Source organism: Hippopotamus amphibius, chromosome 4 (assembly GCF_030028045.1).
Source record: "Hippopotamus amphibius kiboko isolate mHipAmp2 chromosome 4, mHipAmp2.hap2, whole genome shotgun sequence".
NCBI lineage: Eukaryota > Metazoa > Chordata > Mammalia > Artiodactyla > Hippopotamidae > Hippopotamus > Hippopotamus amphibius.
This window is the reverse complement of record NC_080189.1, coordinates 6,156,808-6,179,482: the sequence shown is the minus strand read 5'-3', so window position 1 is coordinate 6,179,482 and position 22,675 is coordinate 6,156,808. Positions and strand designations below refer to the sequence as shown.

At 60.1% G+C, this 22,675-nt stretch overlaps 1 protein-coding gene across 1 annotated transcript in view; it reads right to left on the bottom strand.

Moving 5' to 3' along the window:
- The window catches only part of KCNH2 (potassium voltage-gated channel subfamily H member 2), a 32,460-nt gene extending 9,785 nt beyond the window's left edge, over nucleotides 1–22,675 (bottom strand). Inside the window, exons 1-5 of the mRNA XM_057733815.1 lie at nucleotides 22,600–22,675; nucleotides 19,603–19,833; nucleotides 4,525–4,689; nucleotides 2,957–3,400; nucleotides 2,164–2,375 (exon numbers count right to left, since the gene is read on the bottom strand). Of these exons, the coding sequence (XP_057589798.1) occupies nucleotides 2,164–2,375; nucleotides 2,957–3,400; nucleotides 4,525–4,689; nucleotides 19,603–19,833; nucleotides 22,600–22,675 (1,128 nt within the window). The remainder of the gene's footprint in view (nucleotides 1–2,163; nucleotides 2,376–2,956; nucleotides 3,401–4,524; nucleotides 4,690–19,602; nucleotides 19,834–22,599) is intronic.

Genomic DNA, 22,675 nt, shown 5'->3' with positions numbered 1-22,675 from the left:
GACTGGGCCACAGGAGCCCGAAGAGAAGGGAAGCCCTAGCAGGAAAACACACGGTCCACCTGGGCCCAGCGGGCCTGGAGAAGAGCGAGCTGGAGCCAGGCATGGGATGAGCGGGGCCACAGACCCCAGAGCTCCCCGAACCGTCCTGCATCTCAGAATCTCTCTCCCAGCCTGGAGCCAGAGCCCTCTGGGCCGCATCCGTGCAGTCCCGGTGCCCCAGCCCCGGAGGGAGGGGGAGGGGCTGGGGGAATCACCTACCTCCTGGGCCACCAGGCTGGAGATGCGCACGGCCCGCCTCACCCGGCCTTTCTGGGCCCTGGGCTGCAGAGCCCCTGTCCTGCTCGCCTTCCCCGCTGGGGCCGCCATGGAGGACTTGGCTCCCCCCAGCTTGTCTGCCCTGGGGCCCGAGGGCCCAGCCAGCGCCTCACCTGCACCCCAACAGCAGTCTCAGCCCAGGCTGCGCCCCCGAGTCTGGCGGCCTGGCTCCCAGGGCAGCCTCTGGCATGAAGCCAGGGTCGCTGGGGCTGGGCCTCGGGGCTGGGGTCACCCTGGCAGCGAGCGTGGACAGCAGCCCGCCCGGCCCGGGCTGCCCATGGCCCCCTGGTGCGGGCCCCGCTGCCAGGGTGCTGCGCTCTGCCCGCTGCCAGCCCAGCAGCGGCGCCGCGGTCGGAACCTCGGCTCCTCCAGCCGGCCCCTCCTCCTCCCAGGTCCCCACCCCCACCCCGCCACACTGGGCTCCCCCGCCCCGCCCGGCCGGCCAGAGGCCCCCTCCCCCGCGGCCCGCTCAGGGCTCCTGCTGCAGCCGCTCCCGCAGCCCTCGCCCCTCCCCGTCCCCCGGCAGCCCGGCCTGTCACCGCAGATTAATGGTCTCCCCGACACCCACCCCCGCCCCGGCGGTCCAGTGCCCAGCCAGCCAGAGTCAGACAGACACCCAGAGACGGAGAGCCCGGCCGGTGACCAAAAGCCAGGAACACACGCGCATGCTGCCACACACAGCCGTACACGCACGTACCACAACACAGCAGCACACACTGTGGGCACAGGAGCAGGGCAGCCGGCTGTGCTCCAGGTGGGGACAGGAGGGAGGGACGGGCGGGAGGGGCTGAGGGGTAGGCAGCCAGATATGGGGCCTAGGGTGTGCGGGGGAACGTTCTAGAGTCAAGGCTAAGGGGCTGGAGAGCTGGCAGGGACCCAGACCTCCAGAGACAGCAGCGGGAGCGTGGCCAGGAGGAGGGCCGAGGAGGCCCACCGCAGCCAGCGGACAGCTCCCTCGCTCGGGCCAGCTCGGAGAGCTGCCCGAGAGGCACGAGGGGGCAGTGGGACGGAGGCAGACAGGTGTGGGGTGGGAGCCCACGGTGGGAGCCCACCCCACCGACCCACCCACCTCCTCCCTGGCTTCTCAGGCCTGACCCTCCCCCATCCCCCCACCCCCACTCCAGGCCAGGACGGGAAGGAGATGGGATGGACCGGGCCGTGGGCACGCTGCAGACCATCTTGCTGCCAAGAGGGGGCAGGAGACCAGGCTGGCCCTGCCACCGGGTGGTGTTGGGCAACGCCTCCCAAGGCCGGCAATCTCCTCTGGTCCCGGATTCAGGGACTTGATCCCTCTGCATCTGTGCCCCCACCTCCACGCCGTCCTCCCAACTCGGGAAGGAAACGCTCCTCCCCCGTGGTTTGGGGACAAGGGTGGGCACCTCTAGGCCAACCTGACCCTCGCACCGGGGCCCCACCCTCCGCCTGGCTCATCACATTGGCCGAGAAGAATCAGGACCCCCAACCTTGACCTCTGCAGCCCTGTCTAATGTGAAGCCTCCTGTTGGCTTGCCCCCCGCCCCAGCACTCTCCTCACCACATCCTGTGAACAGACCCTGTTGTGCCCCATCCTGCCTTCTCCCAGCCACCCTGACCCTGCCAGGTGCCCAGCCTCAATGGCCGCATCCTCCCTGAGCCCCATCAACCCGTCCTCTATATCTGCGCCTCCCACGGCCACCCCCCTCCAGTCTCCCTTTCTCCACCCCCACCCCCAGCCGGCAAGTCTGCCACCTTCAGGAGGCCCTCACGGACTGCACCCCTCCACCCCCACTTTTGACCACAGTCCACTGCCACCCCACCCCCTCCAAGCTCCTCCCAGCTGAGCGGAGAGCCAGGGAGCTGGGCACCTACCTGGGTGACCTTCTCGGTGACATTGTGGGTCCGTTCCTTTATCTTGGGGGCTATGATCTCCCGGTCACTGGTGGGCGAAGCCAGGAAGGGGTCACCCTTGAGGTCCACAAAGTTGAGGGTGATTTGGGGAATCTTGCTAATGGTGCGGTAGCGCACGAGGTCCGAATCTGATGTGGAATTAAGCAGGCCGCCGCGCAGGGGGTGCATGGCCCCTGGGTGGAGGGAAAGGGGGTCAGGGCAGCAGGCAGGTGGGGGCAAAGGCCATCAGGTAGACGACATGGAGCTGAGACCGAGACAGGCCCTGCAGGAGCCAGGCCGTCGGGTTCAGTGGGGCCAGCTCAGGACACGGGGGTGGAGTCACTGAGAACCAAGTGAGGCCAGACCCCTCCCCACTGTAAGGAAGCGGGCCATGATGCAGCTAGGAGATGATGGAGGAGGAAGCACTCCACAGGGGTCTGCTCAACAGGCACTGGGAACCTGCCAGAGGCCCAGGTGGTGGCAGGGACCCAGATGCGTCTCCCGCCCTCCCGACTCCCGGTGGGCATCCCCGCTCCTGGGAGAGCCAGTTCCAGGGGCCAGCAAGGCTCTGAGAGTGGAAGAATGCAATGGGATGAATGCACGTTTAATAGAATAAAAGTCTACTTAATGGGATTAAATAAGTGCTTAATAGGATTTCCATCTCCCAGGCACACAGGACAGGGCCGAGAGGGAGGAAGCTGAGGTCTTGGAATGGACAGGCCTGTGGGTGGGGCCGCGGCCAGGCAGTTCCCGCAGGGGTGGGGCCGACCCTCACCGGTGCTGGCGTGGCGCGGCGGCGGGGGCAGCGCCCCGGCGCGCATGGCCTCGATGTCGTCGGCCGACGAGGCGCGGCGCACGCTGGCGCAGCTCTCTCGGGAGCGCGTCCGGGCCAGGCTGCAGCTGGAGCCCGAGGCATCGGGGTTGAGGCTGTGAGCCCGCGGCGATGGGTGCGGGCCAGGTGCGCAGGCGGGCGGCGAGCCGGGGCCCACCAGCGCGCGCCGCTCCTCCGCCGGCCCCAGCCCCGCCACGTGGTTGTCCATGGCCGTCACCTCGTCCAGGGCCAGCGACTCGCTGCTGGGCGCCGCGGGCGTCAGGTCCACGTCCACCACCACGGCCCCCGGGGCACCCGCGCCGCCCACGCTACCCGGCCGCACGGACGAATCCCGGGCGGTCAAGGCCAGCAGCGCGGGCAGCTTCAAGCGGAAGGTTTTGGCACGGCCTGCGGGGAGAGGGGAGGCCGAGTGGCGCCTGCAGCCCGGGAGGGGGCAAGCCCCAGGAGCCGGAGCCCCAGTCACCAAGGGGAGGAAGCAGGTAATACGGGAACCCCAAGACCCGGCCGGCACCCCTCCATTTCCACTCCTACTACACAGCTCGCAAGTCTCCAAAAAGAGTCTAGAACGCACGCAACCTTATCTAAGACTGCCCAATGATAAACCACCATTTCTTGAGCCTCACATCACCCATGGTCTCTACATAAACCATCTGTGACTCTCACACTGCACCCAGTGGGTATCATTATCTCCATTTTAGACTTGAGGAAATTTGGGTATCAATGAGTTTTACGGTTTGCTGGAGGTCACGCAGTAAACGGCAGGGCCTGCATCGGGATGGAGGAGTGATGCCACGGGTTCCTGCCGCACCCTGCCACCTTGCAGGTGGCACCCGTGGAACAGGTAGGGCCAATGTTATTAATGCTGCCATTTTAGAGCTTGAGAGACCAAGAGGTGGTTTCTTTTGCCATGACTCTGAGGGAACATTTAAAATTAAACCCAAAAAGGCCATGAAGGGGAAGGAGGAGGTGTGTGAGCCTTTGAGTCATGGGAGGATGAGGTGAGGCCTCCACAGCTCCAGCCACAGAAAGCAGTCCCCCCACATCCTCTTCTCAAGTAGCCAAGGCCACAGCAGGGAGCTGGCCAGTCCGGGAACAAGGACCAGAGGCAGAAACTTCAGAGTTGAATCCATGAGAGATACGGAGGCTTCCCATGGGCAGAGGGAGCGGCCCCGAAGTGGCCAGGGCCATCTGGGAAGGGTGACTCCCCTATCCCCGGAGAGAGAACCACTCCCAGGGAATGCGGTGGTGGGAACCCAAGCAGGTAAGGCTATGACACCAGTCGTGATCCTGCCCCCAAGGACCTGCGACTCTGGGCTCCATCAGTCACTCCACCCCATCTGTCCATGCTGAGCCAGAGGGGACCAGCCATGTCCTCCGTGTTCTCTCCCGCATCTTGGAAAGGATTCCCTCCACATCCCTTCCTACAGAGCACTGGCCTTGGGTGGCCTCATGGCCCCAGGGGAGGGAAACCATGTATTCCTGCACCAGTCCAAGAGCACAGCTGCACTCACCGGGGGCCAGCCAGCTGGTGGGAGGAGCGCGGTGATTGGTGTCACGGGCTGGGGACCCCCCCATGCCTTTCTCCATCACCGCCTCAAAGTTGAGGATGAACATGATGACCGCTCCATCTTCATTCTTCACGGGCACCACGTCCACCAGGCACAGGAAGCAGCTCCCTGCAGAGCGGGGACACGGACACTGTGGTACCGCGCGGGATGGACCCCCGAACCTCAAGGGCACTGTCCACTTCTGCCTCCCCCGCGGCTCCCACACACAGTCCTGCCCCTTCTCGCCAGGGTCTCTTGCCCCACCCCCTCCTCCTGCCGTGTGCTGGCCAGAGCTGCTTCCCTAATCTGGCCGCCCCAGCTTTTTGCTTTCAAAGCCCTCCCTTTCTCTCTCTCTGCCTGCCTTGGTTCTCCAGCCCTCTCCCCCCATGTGCATCCTCCTCACACTGGCTTCTGCTCCTTTCTTCCTGCGCTGGTTCGTCTTTTTTTCCCTGTCCTCTCTCACTGTGTCTTTGCTTTTCCTCGTTGCAGGGCAGTGCAGCCGGGAGGTTAAGCCCACAGACCTTAAGCCCAGGATCTCAGGGTTTTTCTTACATTTTTATCCTCCCTCTGCCTCATTTTCCTCATCTATAAAATGGGAACAATAATCATTCGTTCCTCATGAGTTGTAAATGTTAAATAAGTCAACACATGCCAGCTGCCTGGGGCAGTGCCTGGTGAGCCCTGAGCGCTGGAGACAGGGTAGCAAGTCACCCTCTTTCTTTTCGTCTGTCTTTGCACCTCTTCCTTAGCACCCAACTGTTGTATCGTCTACAAGAAGGTACGTTCGGAAGTTGGGAGCAAGAGCTTCAAAACCTTTGCAGCCATTCGGCATCGCCACAATATCCAAGCATGTGATTTTTGTTTTTCACACAAGTATTGGTCTGTAACACATCAGAAATAAAACTGATCCTTCACCAGAGTCGAGAAGCGCTGTTTCTAGTTCTTTCATCTCTGTCTCTGTCTTTTTCTCTTCTTGATTTTTTTTCCCCTCCCAATCTCTCTCTCTTGCCACCAGGGCCCCGATTCCAGGTGATGTCAGTTCACCAGGCCAAATGTACCCGTTCCACCTCTGCCCCTGACCAGCACATGGCCCCCTTACCCTCCTCTCTGCTGATTTCTGGAAGAGACCCTGGTACACTCTCAGGCTCCGCCTACGTTCTGGCTCAGAACCCCCACCTGCAGGAAGCCCTCCTTGATGCAACAAGAAGGTGCGTTAACACCCTATTCCTCCTTCTCCAGGGACCCAAGGGGGACCAAGCATGTTCTTCATCTGTTCTTCCCGGAGCAGAGACTTCTTTCCTGGTGTTTATCTGTCTTCTCTGAACTGCAGGGGCCTAACTCACCAGTGTCTCTGTCCCCTCTGAAGGGCCTGGCACCCAGAACAATGCACCAGGGAGCAGGCGCTGGCCAGTGGTGTTGGTGATGGGGCGGAGCTAACAGTGGGAGGGGTTGAGGATCAGGACTAGTGGAGAGGACGTGGCTGGGGTGAACTGAGTCAAGGCCAACAACCTGGAGGGGCTGGCGGTCAACGAGGCCTGCGGGCTAGCCCTGGGGAGTGAGGCCACAGCGTCACCACGGACTTGAGAAGGCCAGGCGCAAAGGGCCTGATTCCTAGGAGATGCTGGCCACACTCAGGGAAGATTTGCTGGGGACAGGGCTGAGAGGGGGCAGCAGAGGAGCAATTCTAATAGCTGTGGGATTAACCTTGTGGAAGGAGATCCTCTGAAACCAAGGGAAACAGGATGGCACTGGGATGAGGGGGGCTGGGCCAGGGGAGGGGCTGGCCAGGAATTCTCCTCCCCACCCCAAAGCCCTTCCACTCACCGCATCCCAGGCCCCCATGGCTCGGCCTGTGGGACCTGAGCTGGGGGGCTCTTTCTGGGTCTCCCTCCAGTAGCCAAACCTGTCCCCTGACCTCCGGCCTCTGACATGGCCCGGCTGAAGTACAGCCGGCTGTTGGGAGCTGCAGGATGCCGGGCTCAGCTGGAGACCGTTTGGCACCCAGACAGCCCGCCTAGAGTTTATGCCCTAATATGGTGATGGCCGGCAGCGGCCTGAACAGGGACTGGTCCTCATAGGGACTAAGGAGAGACCGAGACCAGGAAACCTTAGCCCTGGAGACCCCCCAACAACGGCCCCACCCCCACCACCGGGAGCCCAGCGATCCAGGCCCCTGATCCTCTCTCCTCGCTGGGACACTCATCTCAGATAAGTCCAGGGTCTGGAGCCCTGATGACCTCAACCCTTCAGGATGGCCTGGGCAGCGTGCCCCCAGGGTGCAGCCTAAGGATCCTGAACTTGAGGCCTCAACACCCCGTGCCCACTTCCGTTCCGGGCTCTCAGCAAGAGAGGCCAGAACTGCATTCTGCAGCCGCGACAGCCCAGGGCCCTGACATCCCAAGTTGCCCCCCGCCACGCCGGGCCACAGAAACTCCAGATCTAAGCCCCCTTACGGCACAGGCCCACTCCCCGCCCCTGGACACACAGACACACACTCACGGAACACCCCGGGTCCTCTTCCTTTGCCGACATTCAAGGAATTTTTCCTTTCAAATAACCCTGTAGAAGCCTTTGTTATTCCAAAAATGTGAACTGGAGCCCTGCCTGATGGCTGGGGGTGGGGGGCGGGTTAGGCTCCAGCTGCTATTTTCAAGGGGACACGGAAGGAAGGAAAGCAGGGTCCCCAGGGCAGCCAGGGCTCCATGAGGCTCCGCCTCCCGCCACCCCACCACCCCACCTGGCTGGCTGGGGTCTTCTATGAGCTGCCATGTCACCCACCCCGAGCTCTTCAGCCAGCCTGCCAGGGAACCCCATCCCATCACTGGCTGGAATGATGGCAGGTGGAAGGCCCTGAGGGCAGCTGAAGGTCAGCAGGCCAGCAGGGGGGCACAGGCAAGGCCAGAACTGGGCAGCGGCACAGAGCAAATCGCAGCCTGCAGGCGGTGGGGCTGTGACCTTCACACAACTTCTCAGCCGGGAAGAAACGCTGAGAGTCGGTGTCTGGGCCGCCTCCCGGAGCCCTGGACGGGCACCGCACGCAGGCACCGGTGCCTCGCCCTCCACGAGCCCTGCTCCTGCGTCCCCCAGACCCTGCTCATCACTCTGCTCCCCTTCTCCCTCCAACGCGCCCCGCCCCCCCAGAGCAGCGCCCGGACCAGAGGCGACTTCAGCCCAGAGCTGGGTGAGGCTGCAGTTCCGCCGAGAGCCGCTCTGTGGCAGGAGCGGCCCGCGCTCCCGAGGAGAGCCGGGGTGCCGGGGGAAGGAGCGGCCAGACTGGAGGGGACAGGACTGGAGGGGAGCAGAGCGGAGGACCCCGCCCTGCGCACAGAAAGGCTGTGGGGCTCCTGGGCGCAAAAGGGGGGGCACAAGCTGTGGAGTTAATCGGCCTTTGCTCATTGCACCAGAATGACTTTGGGCAAGTCACCTGCCCTCCCAGAGCCCCAGGGAGCTCATGTGGGGCGAAGACCATGTCCCACAGGGCTGGAGGGAGAGTGACAGGACCTGTGTGGTGAAGCAGGAGCCAGGCCCAGAGGAGGTCTTCTTTTTTCTCTTGGCTGTGCCTGTGCCCACACCCCCTGCAGGGCAAGCGCAGTCTTAACCACCGGACCACCAGGGACGTCCCCCAAGGGAGGTCTTGATAAAGGCAGAAGGAGGAGAGGGAGAGGCCCCTGGGCCCTCCTGGCTCACATGGTTGATGCCAGAGAGCACCTGACTCACACCCCCCGACCCCCAGCCCCAGCTGAAGACATCTGGGCTCCCAGCCTTTGCCTGCCTCCTGGGCTCGGGGCATCCTGGGCCCTCTGGGGATGGAGACCAGGAGAGGAGAGGCAGTCGTGAACTGACAGCCCCACACAAGGACAGGCTCCTCTGAGCCTCAGATCATAAGGGCCACAGAGGTCATGCAGCTCCCCTCAGGCCACTGAGGAAGGGAGAAGGGGAGGGGGCAGTGGGAGGGCCCCCGGGGACCAGGCCTGGCCACTTTCCAGGTGCAGCAGGTACAGTTCCTCCTGACCCAGGGGAAGGGCACCATCTTCATCAGAACACAACGCTGGCTTGCTTTCACCTGGTGCCAACCCACGCCTGACAGTGCACCTGGGGCATCATCCCTGCCCTACATCCCAACTCATCCAGGGGCCCCACCCATGGTCCCAAACCCAACTGCCCACCTCTGGGCACCCCTGGGCTGGGCCCCAGGCAGGAGCCGCCCGTGGCTTTCTTGGGGTAAGACCACCTCTCTCAGGGCAGCGCTGGGCGGGTGGGGAAGGGAAGGCCTGCCGGTGACCTGAGTGTCCTTGGACAAGCTCCCCAGGTCAGAGTCTCTGGTGGCTCGTCTGCAAACTAGGTGTCATCACAGATCCTTCACAGGTGGCTCTTCATCACCCTCGAATGTTCCCTGAGCACACGCACGTGAATTGTTCGGGGCATCGTGAACAAGACGGGCCTGGCACCCGCCCTCACTGAGCCGGGGAGTCGACAGGATGCCCAGTTTGGAGTCTGGGATAAGCTGGGAGAGAGAGGGGTCCCGGGGAGCTGAGAAGAGCTGTTCTGCCCCAACTCTCAGGAGACCTGGGCAACTGCTGTGTGACCGTGGGCAGGTCAGCCACCTCTCTGAGCTCCAGACTGCCCGTGGGTACCTCAGGGACGAGTGATCCCTACCCTGGGTGCCAGATGAGATGACAGATGGCCTCGTGGAAGCATCCAGAGCTGTAAGGAGGCAGGGTGCCGGGTCCTTGCAGGGAAGGTGACCTCGGGGAGGCAGCCATCCTCTCCCCGGTCACCGTCCTGCCCTGCTGGAGCAGGAGGGGCTGGGCCCAAAGTCATGCTGAGGGCAGGAGGCGGGGGCTCCCTGGGCCTGTCCGCCCCCAGGCAGAGGCTGTCTCCACCGGCGGCCCAGGGCTGTGCAGTGTCAGGTTATATTTAGCCTGGTGGCGGCGACAGGAAGATGCAGCAGGAGCTGCTCCTGGCCGGGGGCCACCGTGTCACTAACATCGCTCTCTTGGGCAGCAGGGCCCTCGGGAAGGCCAGGGACACTGCAGGCTCAGGGGACAGAGCGGGGGAGGCCAAGCGGCCAGCCAGTGAATGAGTGTGCGTGTGCGTGCGGGGGGGGGGGGGGGGTGTGTGTGTGTGTCTGTCTGTGTGTGTGTGTCTGTGTGTGTGTGTGTCTGTCTGTGTGTGTGTGTGTGTGTGTGTGTGTCTGTGTGTGTGTGTGTCTGTGTGTGAGAGAGAGAGAGGGGGCAGGGGGGCCAATCCTTCCCCCGACTCCAGGAGCTGAGCAGAGGAGACTTCTCTGGGGATGCTCACTGCAGGGCCAGGGTGGGGGAGCCACAATCAGACCCCCACTCACACACAAGGAGCCTCTCCAGACAGACTCCCCCCCCCCCCAGCTCCTCCAGCCTAACACCTTCCCAGGGATTTACAGGGCCACACAGAGGGCCTTGGGGGGCCTCTGTGAGTCATCCTGACCCCCACCCGAACCCACTGCACATGGCATGTCTGTGCTACCTTTCCCCAAGGCCACTGGGATGGCCTCAGGAGAAGGGCTCTTTCTAGAAAAGCTCTGGGGCTCAGCGCTACTCTGCCTCCGGGGATGCAGCCTCATAGTCTATAAACTGGGAGTCACAGCCCTGCCCTGCTCCGCAGAAGCCTTGAGAAGGTGAAACCAGGCCATGTTTATTCGGGGAAAGCTTCTCTTCACGGCTCCATCCCATTCCCCGCCTCCCGGAGGCCTCCACTCTTAACCTCCCTCCTCCTGCTTCCTGGAGCCTGTGCCTCCTCAGATTCCTTCAGAATCCCCTGTTCCCAACCGTGTCACATCCTTCAGCTGCCCTCCCAGCCAGACCTCCCATCCGTGGACACACAGACGTGCAGGCTGGCCTCAGCGCCCCCTCCAGGGCACCCCAGCTTCATAGACCCTGCCTCTCTCCACGGCCCCACCCCACCTCCCTCCAACTCCCTCCATCCCTCTCCCTCCATCCCTCTAGGCCCCCGAAGGACCCCCGCTACAAAGATTTCCTTGACAGCTCCATCCGGTCCACAGGATGTTTCTCATTGAAGACGTGTCTAAAACTATATCCCTAATATGGGAGGTAACTGTATGCTGGCTTCTGAAGGCGCTTCCTCCAACCACCCAGAGCCAGAGCCCTGAGGGCAGCGCTGGGCTGCTTCACAGGAGGTACCAGGTAAACAGGTGGCCAATTGATCATGGACTTGGGACAGGGCCACCTCCCCACCTTTTAAGCTCCCTTTCAGATCCAGGGGCATCAACTGTCTTTTCACAACCGGACTTGCCCATTTCAAACCCACCCTGAGTTTGGACAGCAGTCAGAACCTCCGTGGGAATTAGGTGGTGACTTTTGCTGAAGCGCTATTCAATCTGCTCAACAGCACAGAACACGGGGGCTGACGGCCCAGGAATCTTGGCAAGGGGGCCTGGGTATCTCTGAGCCTCAGACCCCCACCAGCCCTCTTCACTGTGACCCCCACACAGCCGGCCACGGGCAGCAAGGGCACACAGAGCCAAGGTCCACTAGGAGACAGCGGGGGTCCCTGCCCTCCTCCGGGGCTTGGCAAGCTTCTAGAACGGTGCTCCCGCCCTGGCTCCCGCCACACCTCAGAGGGTCTATCCCATCGGTCACCCAATCGGCCAAGGCTTCTCAGTCATTAAACCAAGACTCGCAGTCCCTCCCGGACGCGCCCACCTCACAGGACTCCAACCAATAAATACAAGGGCATGTGAAAGGCTGCTACAAAGGCAGATGGAACGTTCCAGCACCAACACATATGGCAATGACCCAAACATAAAGAGAAAACCAGCATTATTCGCAGGTGATAGGATCATCTCCCTAGAGAACCAATAAAATCAACAGATAAACAATTAGAACTAAGGAGAGTTCAGGCAGCAGGGCTGCCAAATACAAGACCAGCCCACAGAACATACAGCCTTTCTCTCCACCAGCATAAAGCTATTCGAGTAGGTAGTCAAATAACAGCAACAAAAACTATGAAGTACTAGGAAGTGATCCAGAATGCATAAGGCCTCTATGCGGGAGGAAAAAAAAAAACCCTTAAACTAATAAAGGATGCAGAAATAATCTGAGAAATGGAGAGACTCCAGACGCTTAGTTGGAACAAACATTATAAAGATGTCGATTCTCCCCAAATCAACCTCTAATTCTAATCAAGATTCTCGTGGGGTTTTTCTTCCCAGGACCTTGATAAACTTTCTCTAGAGTCTGTAAAGGAGAAGAGAGGTCCACAAATAGGTATGTCGACCCTTCAAAAGAAGAACAGAGAGGGAAGATTTACCTTTCCAGATACGAAGGCATGCTCACCGCCATATTTTTTAATGTGGTTTTGATGCAAGAACAGACATAAATATTTCGAACAAACCAGACAGCTCAAAGACAGACCCATGGATATATGGGAAATTAACCAGTGATAAAGGTGGCCCCAAAATCAACGGAACAGAATAGGCTGTTTACTAGATGTGTTGGGAAAATTGGCCCGGTACACGGAAAAAAATACAACTTGATCCCTGTTTGACACCACAGACGGAGGTAGGCTCAGGATGGATTAAACATCCAACTGAGAAAGGTAAAACAATTAAGTTAATAGAAGAAAATGTAGACCTTTGCAACCTCCGGACAGTGGCCAGTTTCTTTTTTTTTTTTTGGGGGGGTACACCAGGTTCAATCAACTGTTTTTATACACATATCCCCATATTCCCTCCCTTCCTTGACGCCCCCGAGTGGCCAGTTTCTTAAACAAAACTTCAAAAGCATAAAGAAAGCTAAAAATCCATGAATTTGTTTGTATCAAAATTAAGTATCTTTGTTGGGTAAATCTGACAGATGACTGAATGGGAGCAGATCTTTGCAGTATCTTGCTTCAATGGGGGATTAATATCCAGAATACACATTGGATATTTAACTGTGTGCATTTGTATTTCTAGAATCCACAAACAACTCCTGCGAATCAACAAGAACAAAAGACAGCAGCTTCATGGGAAAGCGAGCAAAGGATACAAACAGGCAAGTCACAGGAAAGAAACCCAAACGAACGGCTGCCTATAAGATGTTCGGACTCACGTGAAATCAAAGAAATGCAAATTAGAGCAGCTAGCTATCGCTTTCACCTATTAAACTGGCAGTAATTAGAAAGGTGGATAATGCCAGGTGTGGCAGAGCCGCGGGGCAGTCCCATGCTTGTGGCATTAAGTGCAGCCCTGTTTGTGCACAGCCGGACAGTACTTGGTTGAATGAAGCGTGCAGATACCCTGTGATCCAGCAATTCCACCCCTGGGGATAGATCCCAAAGACATCCTCACATGAGTCCAAAAGGGGCCATGCGTGAGGATGTTCACTGAGGCATCATTTATACAGACAACCTGGACGGCCCTCCCCGGGAGAGCAGACAGGTAAAATGAGGGGGGAGCACACCAGAGAATATGGGGCTGTAGATTCAATATCAAGGAACGAGCTGGCTGGACTTAAAGGCGCACTCTTGTGCAACGAAAGTGAACACCAGAATACAATATATAGCACATATCATTTACATAAATTAAACCTATATGCAGCCAGACAAAACACACATTTTGCAAGAACATATGCAAGCAACACATTCACAGGAAGTACATTTGAATGGTTGCCTAAGGGAAGGGTAATGGGATTGGGGAGTGAGAAAAAAGGAAGAGGAGAGAAAGCAACGAAAGAGAAAGAAGAAACCAACAACACAAACATCCTGGTTTCCACGATCTGGGGAGGAGGCAGGAGCTGGGGCCAGCAGAACCCTGGGGAGAGACGGGGAGAGGCAGGCAGCGGTGCAGCAGGGCGCCGGGTAAGGCGTACGGAACAGGGATGCTGAGGCCCTGGGTCAGCTCACTTCCTTGGTTAACCAGGACCAGCAGCCACATGGCAGGTCTACATGCTCTGCCTAATGGCAAGTAGAGTGCCAAGAGCCCTGGCACTCGACACTGCTTTGCATCTATGCTTTCATCTGCTGAACCTCTCCCAGCAGGTGGTATGATCCCGCTTTGTGAATGAGGAGAAGCAGCTCTGAGAACCCAAGCTGAAACCCACACTTCCTGCGGCCCTGAGCCCATCAGGCCCCCAAACGGCCCTCTGGGGCAAGACTCGAGTGGAAAGGGGAAAACCAGATTGGAGTTCCCACTCAGGCACCTGCCGGCTGGGGTAAGTCTCCTTAGCCTTTCTAAATGAGTTTGGTGCCTGTAAAATGATGGCCAGGTGGCCCCCCACTGAGGACCACCTGCCACAAAGCATGCGTCCCAGGTGGCAAACTCTAAGTGCAGTCACAACAGTGAGGGTCCCTGAGAGTGCTGGTCGTGCAGCTGCCACCACCCCCTCCCCCAGCTCTGCTCCCCTGTCCACCTCTGAGGCAGGAAGGCTGAGAATCCCCAGGTGCCTTCCCTGACCCCACAGTGTCCCCCCACACGGCAGGGCTGGAGGACTTGCAGCTCTCCCGGTGGCCACCTCAGGCCACCTCTCCCTGGCTCACCTTCCTCTGGCCCTGATAGCCTCCCATCCTCGAAGACCCCTCCCAGCCCTAGCCTTCTGTTATTCTAAGGCTTTCCACAGCGGGAGCCACGACGGAGGCCCAGAGATGGGAAGTGGTCACACAGCAAGTCTATAACTAAACCAGAAATTGCTCCCAAGTCTCTGACTGCCGCTAGAGGGTTTCTGCAACACAGCACGCTGCCCACCACGTGCATTCAATCATACATTCATTTGGGGAGCATGAACTGAGCTCCCACTACGCAGCAGACAGGTACAACAGAGAACAAAACAGACAAGCCGCTATCTGCCTTCCCAGAGCTTACAATCTAGCGGGGGAAACAGACATGGCAGCCTCACCCAGAACTGTGAGGGAGGGAGGTGATAGACACGTGACCAAAGCAGAGAGGGTCCGTTTGAGGCCAACCACAGTTCCCAGCACGGAGATCTTTATGGGCTCCTGGACTAAGGACAGGAAGGGACTTTAAGGGGACAGAGGTTCATCCAGAGCCTGTCCCAGGTGTCCCTCTGTGCCCCCTCTTCCGGCCCTGACCCCACGGCCTCCTCCCCACGTCAGGGAGGAAAGTTTCTGTGAAACTCCTTCACACTGAGAGAGAGCTGTTTCCACACTCCTCCCTGCTTACAGGGGAGGGGTGATGACAGAGAATGTCTTTGTCAAGAAAAAGGTTCAGGGACGTCCCTGGTGGTCCAGTGGGTAAGACTCCGTGCTCCCAATGCAGGCGGCCCAGGTTCCATCCCTGCTTGGGGAACTAGATCCCACATGCGTGCCACAACTAAGAAGTCCATGTGCTACAACTAAAGGATCCTGTGTGCCACAACAAAGACCCGGCGCAGCCAAAATAAATAAATAAACAAAAACTTTTTTTAAAAAAAGGCCTATAACCCTTCCCCCTTTAAAAAGAAAAAAAAGAAAGAAAGAAAAAGGTTCGTTCTCCACCCAGGCAAGAGGTTCTCAAACAGAGGCATTTCAAGCACCCTCGGGAAAGATGTTTAATCGTGAAAGGCCTTTCTTAAACGCTTTGAAGTCCTACCACCCTGGAAGCCACCTCTGGGCAGAAAAGAGGCTGAGGCTCACCCAGTCTCACACCCCCACCCTGGCCCTCCTGCTGCCCACAGCCCCCCTCCCCAGAGCCCAAGGCCACCGGCAAAATCCACTCCTATCCCAGACGGCTCCGCACAAATATTTACATAGCTCCTCTCGGGGGCTACAGCAGACACAACACGGAGGAGCCGCCCGCCCGACACACTCCAGACCCCGGAGGAGGCCAGGAGTGGCCCACAGCCTCGGCTGCAGCAGGCCCGCCTGGCCCCCGGGGTGGCGCTGGGACAGGAAGTCCCCACGCAGGCCAGGGCACCCTGCTCCGGCTCAGGAATGACCCCTCCCCGAGGCCCCTGGAGCCTCGGAGGGAAAGCGCTGCTGGGCTCCGACCGCAGCCCCCATGCACCGCTCCCGGCCACCACCGTGCAGGTGCTGTCACCTGCCCGACTCCCAGCTGCCCCGGGTCCTGACCAGAAGGCCCAAGGTGGAGGGGCCTCCCGGATGGCTTCCCCACACCCCTAAGAAAAGTGCTCCCTGTGTCTAACCTCATTCTCCCAGGGGTCACCACAGTCTGCTCCACCTCAAGCGCACAGAATACACGCAGGCACCGGCCTCCACCTGGCCTGCCTGCCAGCCTTTACATACCCAAGGGCTCCTTCACCAGCTGCCCTGACTGCTGGGGGTCTGGGGACCTGAGGATCACAGCTTGGAGGGGACAGGGCTGGGGCAGAGGCGTGGGTGCCTGAGCCTGGGACCATGGTGGGGAAGGGGGTTGGTGTGGGAGTGTCACAGGGAGGTGTCTGATCTCAGGGACGGGGGAGGAGATAGTGACATGGCCTGGGGTGTGTGGCGGGTCACGGGAGGCCCGGAGGAGTGTCACTGGTGCCAGAAACACCTGCACGAGCACCTGGGAAGCTGAGGTCTGAGTCTGGGGACCACAGACCACAGTGGGTGTGGGGCCGCCTCTGGGGCTCCGGTTCCCCACGGGCTCTGGGGGCACTGGGGAGCACGGTGGCCCTCTGGTTCCCACCCCGCCCCCAGCCCCCAGCTCAGCTGTGGCAGCAGGAGCCCTCTGACCCTGTTACCAAGACAACCAGCCTGCAGCTGGAGTGGAGGAGCCGACAGACTCTTCTCTAGAGACACCCCCGTCCCCACCCACACACAGGCTCCGGGGGACACAGGGACGTGGAGACTAGGCCAGGACAGGCAGAGGTGCAGGGAGCCAGACGAGACTTGGAGATGGAGACCAGAGAGTCGGGGGCCACCAGGGCAGAGGGAGAGAGGCAGGGAGGAGAGCTCAGGGGTGCTGCAGGGAGGGAAGAAGAGAGACAGCTGCAGGGAGAAGGAGATAAAGACCATGGGGACAGATCGCAGCCTGAGCGGTGGGGAGAGGAGCAGAGACCACGGGCGCAGGCAGCTGCGAAGCGCAGCGGGGGCGGGGCAGAGAGGCAGAAACAAAGAGCAGAGAGAACACAGGGACCGAGTGCAGGGGACCTCCCTGGGGCCTACAGAGGGAGCATGTGAGGAGGAGCCACTCAGGGTGCTGCAGGAATGCAGGTGTGCACCAGCATCACTTGCTGCCTGCCGAGGCGAGGCCCAGAGCCTGGGATGCCACCATCTGCCAGCCCCATGCTGCTGGGCCCTGCTCCCAGCCACACCTTAATCCCCGGCCTGACCTGAAGGGGAATGGACACAGGGCCAGGAAGCCCCTGGCACCTCGTGTCTCTCCCTCCAGCCCACACCCCCCAGTCTGGCCTCCCCACCTCCCAGCAGTCCCAGCAGCTAAATAATGGGGCTGTCTGGCTCCAGGCCCTGAGACTGCACAGAGCTAGGCTAGAGGCACCGACACAGCACAGCTGTCCACTGGTGGCGCCTGCCAGCAAAAGGCCCCGCCTCCTTCCCAGCCACCCACCTCCCTGGGGCTAAAGCCCAAGGACCCACTCTACCATGGCCGGCCCAGGCAGAGACCCTGAGAAAGGCCTGGACAGAAACAAGAGGTGGCATCGGCCTTCCTCACATCTTCATCCCTCCTCTGCCCATGTTCAAGGCCGTGAGCTCACTGCACGCACACACACACCCCCCACAGCCCAGGTCAGGAACAAAGATCTGCCCAAGGGACTGAGCAGAGGGAGAGGGAGGGGAGGCAGAGGAAATCTGTCTGCACCCTAGGCCTCCAGTGCCAGGACAAGCAGGGGCCCACATGACCTGAAGGCCAAGACCAGCCTGTTGGCCACCAGGAGATATCTGATCCCCATGGAAACTAGGTGCAAGTGGAGAAGGGGGCAGGCAGCGATGGCTGGCATAGGACTTTCTGGGTCACAGCCCTATTTGGAGTATTAACCTGGGGTGGGGAAAGAGCTTGAACTTGGGTGGGAGGCCGGGGTTCTAGTCCCACTCCCTCCACTGATTCGCTGGTAACTTGACCTCTGCTTCTCAGTTTCTTCCATCTGTAACTTGAGTGGGCTGGATTAAGTGATCCTCAAGGTCACCAAGGTTCCATAATAGCACCTCTGCAGAAAGGGTCCCATGGCCAGCCTCTCCCAAAGGAGCCAGCCTGGGGCAGGAGGGAGGAAGGGCCAGCTCGTGACACACACTACAGCGAAGACAGAAGCACTCAGGCCCCTGCCACTGAGGGGCACAGCCGGCACACTCTCCCAGAGGTAGAAACAGGCTCAAGGCAGTAACCAATTTGATCCACGTCACAGAAGTTCTGGTGTTAGACCTGAACCCAGGACTTGTATATTCACATTCTTTTCATGACACTAATGGTTTGCAAACTTTCAAAATAAAAGTGTGCAAAAAACCAATGTGCAGTATATATCAATAGATATACCTATAACTGTTTTGTGTCATTTTTAATACACGACAGCAGAGCAGAGTGGACAGGGCTCTGATCGGACAGACATGGTTCCATTCCCTCCTCTGCACTCTCTAGGAAAGTTTCTTAGTTTCCCTGAACTTCAGTTTCCTCATCCACAAAATGGAGAAAAAATAGCATCTACCTCCCAGTGTTGTTGCAAAGATTCCGTGAAATAACGCAAGTGAAACATTCAGCCCAGTGTCCAGCGCATAGAAGGCACGCACTATTAGCTAGTACTAAATAGCCAAGCAGATATAAAAGCAGATCTGCTCTGATTAAGGTTCTACAGAGATATCAGTGAAGAGACAGAAAGGAGGCCCTGCCTTCAGAGTTTGCATCTAATCTCTCAGCTAGAGGCCCATGTGCTGTGAGCAAACCCTCTTCCACAGGTCCCCAGTGACTGTCCTTCACTCTAATTCTGTCCAGGGATCGCACAGCTGGGCACCCCTGCAAAAGCTGGGTCATCAGGGGATGTAAGCCTTTGCAGGGCAGCCTCAGCCAACTCTGAGCAAACAGGGAAGGTTCCAAGGGACAAGGCCAGAGACACACAGGGACGGCTGGTTCACTGTGCCCTCAGGGGGAGCCAGAGAGCGCTGTCTACAGCAAGTAAGCTTGCTGTGGGCAGGAAGCTCCTCTGTCTTGCACACGGCTCCATCTCCAAGACATTGCTGCACCTGGCTTACAGGAGTTCAGTAAATGCTCATCAGATACACACTGGTGAGCAGCAGGGTTTGGGCACCTGTGGGCAGTCCAGCTGCCACTTCCAGAGCCCCCTCCCCAGCCCTCTGATACCTGCAGGTCCCACCAAGCCCTGCTGCACTGCCCTCCCTTGAGCAGAGCCCACCCCTCCAAGGCAGGGGCGGTGTGGGAGCCGCTCCGCCCAGGACTCTGTTTATCCTCTCTCCGGAAGCCCAGAGCAGCTGGGCGGGGAGGGAGGCGGTGGCTGAGCAGAGACACCTGGCGCAGGAGGAGGGGAAGGCGGGGCGCTCAAAAGATGAGACAAAGGGAACTGAGGTTGTGGGGAGAGGCACACACCTCCCGCCAGGTGCGGTTCAAGTGCAGAAGAGAGAGGGGGCAGGAGAGGGGCGGCGGAGAACCAGCCAGAGTCCTGCAGCCGTTGCCCGCCTCGCCCTCAGCGACAACTCCCCAGACCAGTTACCTGGCAGGGGCGAGGGTAGCTAGCGGCCTGTGGCCGGAGGTCGGCGCCCAGCCACCGGCCTGGACTTCCATTACCTCCGTGCATGCACGCACCTGCCATCCTAGTGCCGCCGTCAAACTCCAACCCACCTAGCTCAACGTGCCCACACCTGCCCAGGGAGGAATGAACCAGAGGTGCCAGGCCCCTTGGCCACCCCGTAAACCATCCCCCCCAGAGGGCTTAGGTGAAGAGACCCGGACCGCCCTGCAGCTCAAACACCCAGCCCGCGCGCCCCACCTGGCGCACCGCAAAGGTCCCTGCTGGGGTCACGCCCCCCTACAACAGGCGGGGGGTCCGGCCAATCTGCCGCCGCCCCCACCCCACCGCCCCCACCCTCACCGGGAGTCTGTCGGCCCCGCCCTCGCCGTGGCCCCACCCCTCGCCGCGGCCCCGCCCCGCCCCAGCCAGCGCCTACCATCTTTCCGGTAGAAGGCGATCTCCACTTTGCGCTCCTCCGCGCCCAGCAGGGCCTGCGCGATCTGCGCGGCGGCACGGCGCTGCGTGCGCGGCCCGTGCAGGAAGTCGCAGGTGCACGGTCGCTGCATCACCTCGGCCCGCGAGTAGCCGCACAGCTCGCAGAATCCGTCGTTGCAGTAGATGACAGCGCAGTTCTCCACCCGAGCGTTGGCGATGATGAACTTGCGGCCTGGGGGGGCGGGGGAGACAGGAATAAGCGGGCACGTGAGCAGGGACCCCTGCCCCCGGGGTTCCCAGCCCTTCCCGCCTTCTCTGGACACACACAGTTGCCCGCCCGGGGACTCCCCGCCCCAGGAAGCACAGCGGGGCCTGGGGTCCCCAGCAGGGGACGAACGCAGCTGTGCCCCGACACAGGTGCCTCGGCCGGCCCGGCCCGGCGACGCGCCCCCTCCCCCGCCCGGCCCGCTGGCTGGCTGCATGGCTTCCCCCGGGCCGGCTGCCAGCCGCCCGCCGCCCCCTCCACGCCGGAGGCCGAGGCCAGCCTGGGCGGGTGTCAGCAACGCGTGTCAGCAGCCGCGGCGGACGGATAAACACTGGGCCTGGCGAGGGAGCCTGGGAAGGGCCAGAGATGGCGGCCAGCATTCCCTTTGCACCGCTCTGGCTTCCCCGCCTGACCCCCCGCTCTCTAGACTGGGGGGCGCTCCCTAGGGCACTTCTTACCCCCGAGATCCCTAGGAAATCACTCCCCCAAGTATCTGCGGATCCTGCCAGGTCAGTGCTTCCCTGGACTTCTGCGCCCCCTCCAAGGGCAGTCAGGAGCTGGGCAGTGGGCGCGCCAAAGAGGACGAGGGAAGAAGTACCACGTGAGCACCTATGATCCTTTCTCTCATTTAATACTCTGACAACCCCATCATTATCCTCGTTTTGCAGATGCAGAACCTGAGCCTTAAAAGAAGTTCATGCCCTCATCTTGCAGCTTGTAAAAGATAGAGCCAGCTTTTGAACCTAGGTCTGGCAAGAAGGTGAGGAATAAGCAGAGGGTCATGGCCAGAGGCCCAAGGTCATACGGAGCAAGGAAAGGGATCTGCAGCTCTAAATGCTGGAAACGCCAGGAGACTGTGGCCCACTTGTAAGCAGACAGACCCAGGAAAGGGACTCTCCCCCAAGGATGTGAGGCCTTCCTCAGTTTGGCCCCATCAAGGTGAGGTGTCCCAATGGACCCACTGCAGCTAGACTTGGCTCATTCCCTCATATCTGCCCCAAGAGCCAGGCTGGTGGGTGAGCAGCAGGCAGGCAGCAGCCCCAGCTTGTGCCAAAAAAGATGCTCTGAGGATAAGAGCTTTTTATAAACACAGAAGTTTCCGGCCACTTTGGCCTTTAATGCTGGGGCTTTCAGTAGCAGTCGGGACTCTGCCCCCTCCCTTCCTAGTGGGCACAGCCTCAGGCTGCAGCCCTGGCCAATCCCACGGGCAAGGCCCAGGCTGCTGCATCAGGATCTGGCCTCCTCCTGCCTTCCTCCCCCTCCCTTACCCTGGCCTCTAGGAAGTTACTTTTTTTTGAAGTTGGGTCATCTTTAAGTCAGTTCCCCAGGCCCCCCCCAAACTCCCAGGCAGCCATCAACCCCTGAAAGCAGGGCTCCCTGTCACAGGAAAAGACCCCTGACCGAGTCTCCATCTCCACCTGAGCCCAAGACAGTCCCAAGTACCAGCCACACACACACCAGCTTCAGAGAGGAAAAACCACCTGGCCCCCATTCCCAGGCCTGGAGAGAAGAGCGTGTTTCTTCGAAGGCAGGCCCCACCCCCACCTCCTTCACTGAGCTCCTGGAATAATAAAGACAGAAAGGACCTGAAAGTCCCCTTTTGCTGCCCCCTCCTTCCCAGATGTGGAAGAGAGTCACTCAAGGTCACATAGCAGTCAGTGGCAGAGGTGGGGCCAGAAGGCAGACCCCCAGCTCCTAACCTGCAGAGCCTCCTGGAGCCTGTGGGAAGGAAAGCCCCAGCCTCGCTGCCCTCCACCACGGCAGTCTCCTCCCCCTCAGGATCATCTTGTTCCTCTGCTTCAGACAATGCTGCCCATCGAACTGACCCCTCCCTTCCCCCACCACCATTACAAGCACGCGTTGTCCTGTGCTCACAGGGTCATGGGCAAGGAATGTCACCCGCTCCCAGGCCCCTTGGCAGTCACACCCACCATGGCACAGGCAGCCTTGGGGACAGACACACGCATGCCAGGAGGGTGCAAACACCCACACACAGAACATTCACCTAGCCTGGGACACTTCTGGAAGCCTCTCCTACCAGGCCGGCATTAGGGTTGCTCTAATCCCCGTAAAGGGGCTCAGGACAGGAAAAGCAACAACATAGGGTCACTGCACATGGAGCCTGTTAGACCCCCAAAGGCCAGCTTCAAGCTCTGACTCCCTCTCACCCCAGGGCCCACGGTTCCCAGCCTTGTCAAAGAACCCTCCCCACTGCCCATGCAGGGTCGAACTTCTCCGTGACACATACACACACCCAAGAGCATGTTAACACGGACCCGACATCCTCGGCTTCCCGTCTCTGGCAACACAGTCAGGATCAGCACATGCACGGTGCTCTTAGGGTCCCACAGTTTGGGTCGGATGCATCCTCCCGGTCTTGCAGCCAAACAGCCCAGTTCACAGCCAGGCACCCAGAGTTAGGGACACCTGCACACTCCCATCCCACCTCCCTTCCCTGCACACTCTGGGTGTCACATACACACACTGCCCGATCCTGGAAGCCTAAACTGAGTGTCCTGCAGCGCGCCCCAACTTCAGGCTCCTTGGCCCCAAGCCCACGGCCCCCAGCACCAAGCCTTGCCCCCGTGACCCCTCGCCAGTGCCTGGGGGTCGCCAGCCCCCACAGACTCACTTGCCGGATGCACACGGCCCGGGCACGCCCCCCCATTCGCACCCCGGAGAGCTCGGCCCGCCCCCAGAGCCCCCTCCCCGCCGGCCCCCTCCCCCACTCACTCTGGCCCTCAAACTTGCGGATGATGGTGTCCAGGAAGGTGTTCTGCGGCGCGACGTGGCCCCTCCGCACCGGCAT